General features: G+C 30.1%; 1 protein-coding gene across 1 annotated transcript; it reads left to right on the top strand.

Moving 5' to 3' along the window:
* The first annotated feature begins 892 nt into the window (after positions 1–892).
* LOC110612621 (nicotianamine aminotransferase 1) lies at positions 893–6,288 on the top strand. The gene is made up of 7 exons (XM_043955652.1): positions 893–1,302; positions 3,266–3,605; positions 4,371–4,589; positions 4,674–4,733; positions 4,850–5,005; positions 5,584–5,677; positions 5,793–6,288. Exons 1-7 carry the CDS (start codon positions 1,028–1,030, stop codon positions 5,909–5,911), a joined length of 1,263 nt encoding a protein of 420 aa, XP_043811587.1. The 5' UTR covers positions 893–1,027; the 3' UTR covers positions 5,912–6,288.
* Positions 6,289–7,946: the final 1,658 nt, after the last annotated feature.

Below are 7,946 nucleotides of genomic sequence, written 5' to 3'. Positions count from 1 at the left end.
TAATTAAATCAGACTAGACAATCAAATATTTAATCCATATATTATTAAATTTTTTAAAATTCACTTTAAATATTAGCCTAATTTAAAAATAATGGTTGATCAGTGTTATATTTGAGAATTAAAAGAATAATTAAAAAGTATATCTTAAAAATTTATTTTATTATTTTTAATATTTTCAAATTCAACCATGTTAGATATTACTTTATATAATTTTTTAATACTTCATACTAATATATTTAATAAGCTTATTTTTTTAATGATAATTTTAAAAATAATGCTAAATAGTAAGTATGTTAGACAAAAATTTAAGAAAATTTAGTTGATAATGATTTTATTTAAAATAAAATCAAGACAAATTATTATTATAAAATTATTAATAAAAAATTTTAAAAAATTAAATAATAATATAAATAATAATTTTTAAATATATTTAATAGTTAAAAAGGATGAATTAATAATTTTGTAAGTTTTCAACTGCACAAATAATCGTAGATGCATTTAGATAGATATTAAATTGATAGAATTTAATTGATAAAAAATAAATGTATAATGGAATTGCAATAAAAGTAAATTACATGTTTTTTTAACAATTAATTTTAAAATTTAATGACACGGTGGGATGGCAAGGCATTAATAATATGATAAACGATGTGTCAATTTTGTTAATTTTTTTACGATATAAATAAATAATGACATGTATAATTAGAATAATTTTAAAAATTTAAATTTTAATTGATAAAAAATAGATATAATTACAATAAAATAAAAATAGAAAGATTTTTTTTTCATCATTAACTCTTATTTTATCTAAAATACAATAAAACTTATATATGAATATGAAATTTTAACTTTTTATTGAATAAGTGTAAAAATAACTTATATGCTCAAATATGTGCAAAGAATCTCTCCCTCTATCTCTCTCTACCTATAAATAGGTTATCAAATCTGTATGCCACTCCTAATTGGTTTTCCACATATAAAGAAACTCCAAAGGCCTGAACGGCAGTAGAGACCAAAAGGAGGAGATATGGAAAACGGATCAAAGAAATGGGGTTTTGAGGCCAATAACAATAAGGCACTAATGACAGCCTCTGCTATAACAGTGCGTGGAGTTCTCAATACTTTAATGGCAAATCTCAACAAACAAGATCAAAGACAGCTAATTCCTCTCGGTCACGGCGATCCTTCTGCCTTTCCTTGCTTCCGTACCACTTGTATCGCCGAAGATGCCATCGTCGACGCCTTAAAATCCGCCAAATATAACTGCTATGCTCCAACCGTTGGTATTCTTCCTGCTAGGAGGTATCACTATTTTATCATCGTTGTTGTTATTTTCATTCTCTTTACAAGTTTATTTGAATGGAGTCGTTAATAGTCCTGTGTTACTCTCTCCTCCTCCATTGAATAATCTTGATTTTTCTTGCATATCTCGCATTAGGTTTTTGTAATAACTGGTAGTGTTTGTTATTATTATTGTTTTTGGCCAAGGAATCTTTGGTGGGTTTTTCTGGCGTATTGGGGTTGTGCTGCGTATTGATATTTTGTTCTCTCTAGTCTTATTCAATTCTCAGATGATGCTCTCGTCCTTTCTTTTGTTTGTATGTGAATGCAGCACTGGACACTAGGACAAAAATAACTAGAGATTCACCAGGTTTTGAGCTGCCATACTCGGCGGAAATTTTAAAGCACTGTGTACTATGTTTCATAAAAATAGTTCTTTTTTTTTTTTAAATAGAAAATATTGTTTCTATAATTAAATCAATAGATTTTGAATGATGTTTATCCTTTTCCATTGTATAAAAATATTTATAAGAAAGGAAGACGGTATTTTTAAAGTAGCTTTTTTAATATAAACTGTCTATTTTTCCCCTTTATATTTATAATTAAAATAAATTATTATAAAATTTAATTTTAATATAATTTAATATTCACTTTTCTGAATTCCATAAATTATTTTCTTAGCTTTTTTTTCTTTTATTTTTTTCAAATAAATATAGCCTATATATATCCAATACGAATTAGTTTACATAAAAAAAAAGGAAATTTACTTTTTAGTCCCTGAGGTTTAACGTAATTAACACTTCTGTCCCTCTATTTTGGAGACCCAACACTTAAGTCCCTCACTTTCTCTTCCGTCCAAATTCGTAGTCCTTCCGTCCATTTAAACCGTTTGGTCAAAGAGTCAAAAGTGAGAGGTGATAATTTTTTCCAGAAATACCCTTCTCTTAATGTGAAATTCCTTTTTTTTTTTTTTCTCTTTCATGCTTTCTCTCTCCAGTTGAAGAAGAAGAAGAAGAAGAAGAAGAAGAAGAAGAAGAAGAAGAAGAAGAAGAAGAAGAAGAAGAAGAAAGAAGAAGAAGAAGCTGCTGCAGAAAGAGTAGGAAGAAGAAGAAGAAGAAAGAAGAAGAAGAAGAAGAAGAAGAAGAAGAAAGAAGAAGAAGAAGAAGCTGCTGTAGAAAGAGTAGGAAGAAGAAGAAGAAGAAGAAGAAGAAGAAGAAAGAAGAAGAAGAAGAAGGAAGAAGAAAGAAGAAGAAGAAGAAGAAAGAAGAAGAAGAAGAAGAAGTTGCAGAAAAAGGAGGAAGAAGAAGAAGAAGAAGGTTAATTTTGTCAATTCACGTGTCCCAAACGGCTATTTTGGACGGAAGGACTACGAAGTTGGACAGAAAAGAAAGTGAGTGACTTAAGTGTTGGGTCGCCAAAATAGAGGGACAGAAGTGTTAATTACGTTAAACCTCAGGGACTATAAAGTAATTTTCCCTAAAAAAAATTTTGAAAAGTTATAGCCGCCGTTCCACTTTTGTCGTACTTGATGTGCATATCATTTGGTATTTTTTTAAGTTGATAGTGATAAAAGGGAACTCATGAGTTTTTCATAATTAGTGGATGTCCAGGTAGATCCATAAGATTCCATTCACATTATTATTTCTCTTGCTAGTATTTTTTTTTATAGTGTAATTCTATTATGGATATTTTTTAAAGAAATTAAGCTAATATAAGGTAAGTGATTACTATAGTGATCCTTTTGACCTTTGACTGATTTGTTTATCATATCAAAACAGATAGAATTGAGGTTGGGAGTTTAATGAAAATTAATCTGATGTTCAAAGTTCCTATCTAATTCAATCAGAGAATTTATAATCAATAAATACTTTAGAAATGAATGGAGCGCTTATCTCATTTGAAACTTTATGTATTTGAAAATTTATGTTCAAAGTTTAATGAAAATTTTCTCTGAGATATCTTTATGTATTTGAAACTTTAACAGGGCTATTGCAGATCATCTTAATCGTGACCTTCCATTCAAGTTATCACCAGATGATGTTTTTGTTACACTTGGGTGCACACAAGCTATTGAAGTGACATTAACAGTTCTTGGTCGACCTGGGGCTAACATTTTGGTTCCAAGACCAGGTTTCCCATACTATGAAGCTGTGGCTGCTAGATCTAATCTTGAGGTTCGCCACTTTGATCTTTTATCAGGAAAAGGATGGGAGGTTGATCTTGAATCTGTTGAGGCTCTAGCTGATGACAACACTGTTGCTATTGTTGTAATAAACCCGGGCAATCCTTGTGGAAATGTCTACAGCTATGGACACTTGAAGCAAGTGGGTATTTCATTACTTCTTGAGGTTTCGTGTTGCTTAACATATATTCTTAGGAAATTATTGGCTAGCTAGGTTGATAACCATAGATTAAGATACAAATATGCGGGATCTATCTAATAGAGTAATTTTGGCTAGATCTGATTCACCGTAAATTTAAAGTAAATGCAAGAATTTCTATATAAAAAATTAGATGGAATCTACTTGAATTTGTATTGTACCATGATATAATTGGGTCCACTATGTAAAATGGATGTAATTGAAAAATTAATAAAAAAAATTATAATTTTTAATATGTGTAAAAACGTAAAATAGATAAAAATTATAGAAAAAAAATTATAATTTTTGCGACTTAATTTTTTTTATAAGAATCAAAATCAAAAATTGTAAAGACCAAAATTTCATTGTACTGATGAATTTTTAAGAAGGTATCGTATATAATATATAATTTATTTACGATTAAGAATATTATAAGGTGATTACAGTATTTATATAATTTATTTAGAATTAAGGATATTATAAGGTGATTAAAGCATTTATAATTGAAATTATTAATAAAAGTAAGTGAAATTTAATATTAAGTAAAATATATAAGAAAATAAATTCCATTCGTTATTGTTCAATTCTTATGATAGTGATTTTTTTTTCCAATTTTAATGTATTTTTTATTAATTTAAAATAATAAAAATTATGCTCCCCATAACATTTATTACAGCATTAAATGTCATTGATAGGACGATATATCTCAGTTGATTTATTGAAAATTAGATTGCAGAGACAGCTAGAAAGATTGGAATTATGGTTATTGCTGATGAAGTTTATGCACATCTCACATTTGGGAGCACCCCCTATGTGCGAATGGGAAGTTTTGGGTCAATTGTGCCTGTGCTTTCACTTGGATCTATCTCTAAGAGATGGATTGTTCCTGGCTGGAGAATTGGTTGGCTTGTTGCTGCTGATCCCAATGGAATCCTTCAAAAATCTGGGGTTGGCTTCTTCTCTACACCTTTTCAGAAGAAATTATGTCATTGTCTTCTTGCTATAATTTCATCAGTTTGTGTTTATTTTCAGGTTATTGACTCAATAGTTAGCTGTCTCAATCTCTCCTCTGATCCTGCAACCTTCATTCAGGTTTGTGATTCATAGAAATTAGTGGTAAATCTTTTTGAACTTGAGACAACATTGGCTTTTAGCTCAATGTTCATGTGGGCTTATCTTGAAATTACAAGTCTTGAGCTATGTATTAGGGTGCAATTCCTGAGATCCTCGAGAACACGAAGAAGGATTTCTTTCTGAAAATCGTTAACTTACTGAGAGAGGCAGTAGACAAATGCTATGACAGAATTCAGCAAAACCCTTACATTACTTGCCCAATGAAGCCAGAAGGTTCTATGTTTGTAATGGTGAGGAGCATCGCATAGTAGTTACATTTTTTTTTTCTGGAGAAAATGAAGGAAATTGATGACCGCTGGATTTCTTCACCCCAGAACAGGGGCTTGACCACAGCCAAAGGCCCATGACACAGAGGCCCACGTACTTGACACCCCCCAACAAGCCTGGCTCATTCCAGCTTCCGGGCCGGGCTCGACCTAGCTTCCTCTCCAGCCTGATCCCTGACCAGCAGACCCCTCTCAGGCCCAGCGTCCAGCCCAACTCTCGGCCCAGCCCGGGGTCCAGAACAGTACTCACCAGACAGCCTGGCAGATCCGCTCGAACGTACGCATGAGGAGAATCAGAGGCCGTTACGCATGTAGCAGGCAGCTGATACCCTAGTACACCCGAATCTGTATGGCAGAGACGCGTGGCCCAATCCTGGAGAGACCTTTACACGTCACCAGCAAGCAAGACAATGTATAAAAAAGGAGTCCCCTCCTCAGAAAGTTTAATCTTGATTCTATAATACAAGAACCCTTGTAAAACCCTATTCTATTGGATCTCAGATTATCAGAGATGATTATAAAATTTAAAAATTTTATCACAGGCGAAACTGAATTTGTCACTATTGGAGGACATCAAGGATGATATGGACTTCTGTCTCAAGCTGGCTAAAGAGGAATCCATCATAGTTCTACCTGGTAAGACATGTGAAGAGCATAGAGTTTCTTAATTAGCCGAGTGAATCAGGTTGTTTTCGAATTAATACTTAAACTTTATAAAGTATAACTATAGAAGGTATTTGTGTTGATACAGGGATTGCTGTAGGAATGAAGAATTGGCTTCGCATAACTTTCGCCATCGAGCCCTCATCCCTTGAAGATGGCCTTGGAAGGATGAAGTCATTCTGTGAAAGGCATGCCAAGAAGCAATAAGGAAATGAAGCTGGAGGGATCAATAGTGTCGTTGATCGTGTGGCTCAACTGCAGTATGGTTTTAGGATGTCAAGTTCCCTGGTTAGCCAATGAATAAAGGTCTCCCTGAGAGGGGAAGGGAAGTGCTTGGAGATCAACAACTTCCGTGTTTGATCTCAGATAAAGTAGTTTACTCTAAACCTTAAAGTTGAAGTGTCATTAGATGTCTCAAGTCCTTGTATTATATGTCGTTTTTAGATGATCTAAAGTTGAAGTGTCATTAGATGTCTCATGTCCTTGTATTATATGTCGTTTTTAGATGATCTAAAGTTGAAGTGTCATTAGATGTCTCAAGTCCTTGTATTATATGTCGTTTTTAGATGATCTACAATTGAAACTCAAAAATTTAGTAAAAAAAAAAATTAATTAGATTATTCGGTTTGGCATTACAAACCAGAACATCCATCTTCCATTAGAATAGCTTATTAGGGAGAGCATATCTTGGTTCAAACCGAGAAATTGAACTTAAACCGACTAATTTCAATTTAGCGGTTCGATTAGTCGAAACGTTCGGTTTAATTCGATTAATATTTTTCAGATTATATAATTTTCGATTCGATTCGATTTAAACGTGTTAAATAACCGATTAATCGAACTAACTGATTTTAATATATACTATTATACTAATTCTTACCCAATCCAGCCAACAGTCTAATTAAGTTCAATATCTTTTCTCCTCCTTTACTCAATCTAGTCAGTAGCTTAAATTCAAACGTATTAAATTTGCGAACTTTAATTTTGATATAATCGAACCGAACTGAATTGATTTTTATCGATTTGATTCAATTTGGTTATATTTTAATAATCGATTTGGTTTGATTTTTAATATTTTTAAAATTTTATTTTTAATTTTTTCAATTCGATTTAATTGAGTGAGAGACCTATAGCCTGTGTATAACTTAAATATCCAAATATTACTTCTTTATCAAATATATGCTTCACTATTTTTAGTTTTTATATTTTTATTATTTTCTATTATTTAAATTATTTTAGAGTCTATAAAATTTAAAAATTCTTAGTCCGACTTGAATTTAACTTCTATCATAATTACAAATAAAATTTTATAAAATATACTGAAATTAGCTAAAAAATTTATAATTCTTAAAATTAATTGTTAAGTTTTTTGATAAAATTTTATTGAGATAATTAGCCAAAAAATTAGATATTCAGCCAAAAAAATTAGATATTCATATTTTCCTCAAAAATTAAAAATAAAAATTTAATATAATTAAATTAGAAACGCACAACATAGAAAGAGGAATAACTTAGAAACATTGTGTTTAAATTCTATGTATTAAAAATGTAATGTAAATTAATATTTATAAATATATTACTTAACATAAAATTTTTAATTCATGTAAATTTTTTTTATATATTTGAAATATAATTGTATTTATAATCAATTATGTATATATAGCAATTAGCTAGTTTTGATTATAATATGACTTTTAAGTAATATTAAAGTATTAAACATTTTATCGTAATGAAAATATAATTTATTTATAATCTAAAAAATATATATAGAGAGAGAAAAACTTTATATTATAACAATTGAGTGGCTAATTTATTTTATTTAAACTATTAATATTACTATTAAATTTTCATATAATCTCCTCGATCTTAAATTTTCAAGTTCCATGTAATATTAATATTTTCAATTAACTTAATTTTGAAAGTAATAATTTTAATTAATTAAAGTTAATTTGGTGTAAGTTGTCATATAGACAATAGAGTCAAAGTGGGTTTCGTCTGCAAAAAATGAGTAATGAGCCTGTATAGGTTGCTATGATGTTGAATGGTTATGGGGATTCTATTCTTTTAAAGACCATGTTACATTCTTCTTTGCTGTGAGTTTGTGCTATAAGCTTTATTGTTGTGAAAATAGTTTAGGAATATAAGACCATGAAAAGAAGAATTGTTGACTTTAATATTTCTGTTGAATCCCACATCGGATTATAATAGAGTAATATGCTTTTTATAAAGGATTTAGATACTC

This window comes from Manihot esculenta, chromosome 4, assembly GCF_001659605.2.
Source record: "Manihot esculenta cultivar AM560-2 chromosome 4, M.esculenta_v8, whole genome shotgun sequence".
Lineage (NCBI taxonomy): Eukaryota > Viridiplantae > Streptophyta > Magnoliopsida > Malpighiales > Euphorbiaceae > Manihot > Manihot esculenta.
The sequence above is the reverse complement of the archived record's forward strand: the minus strand, read 5'-3'. Positions and strand labels throughout refer to the sequence as shown.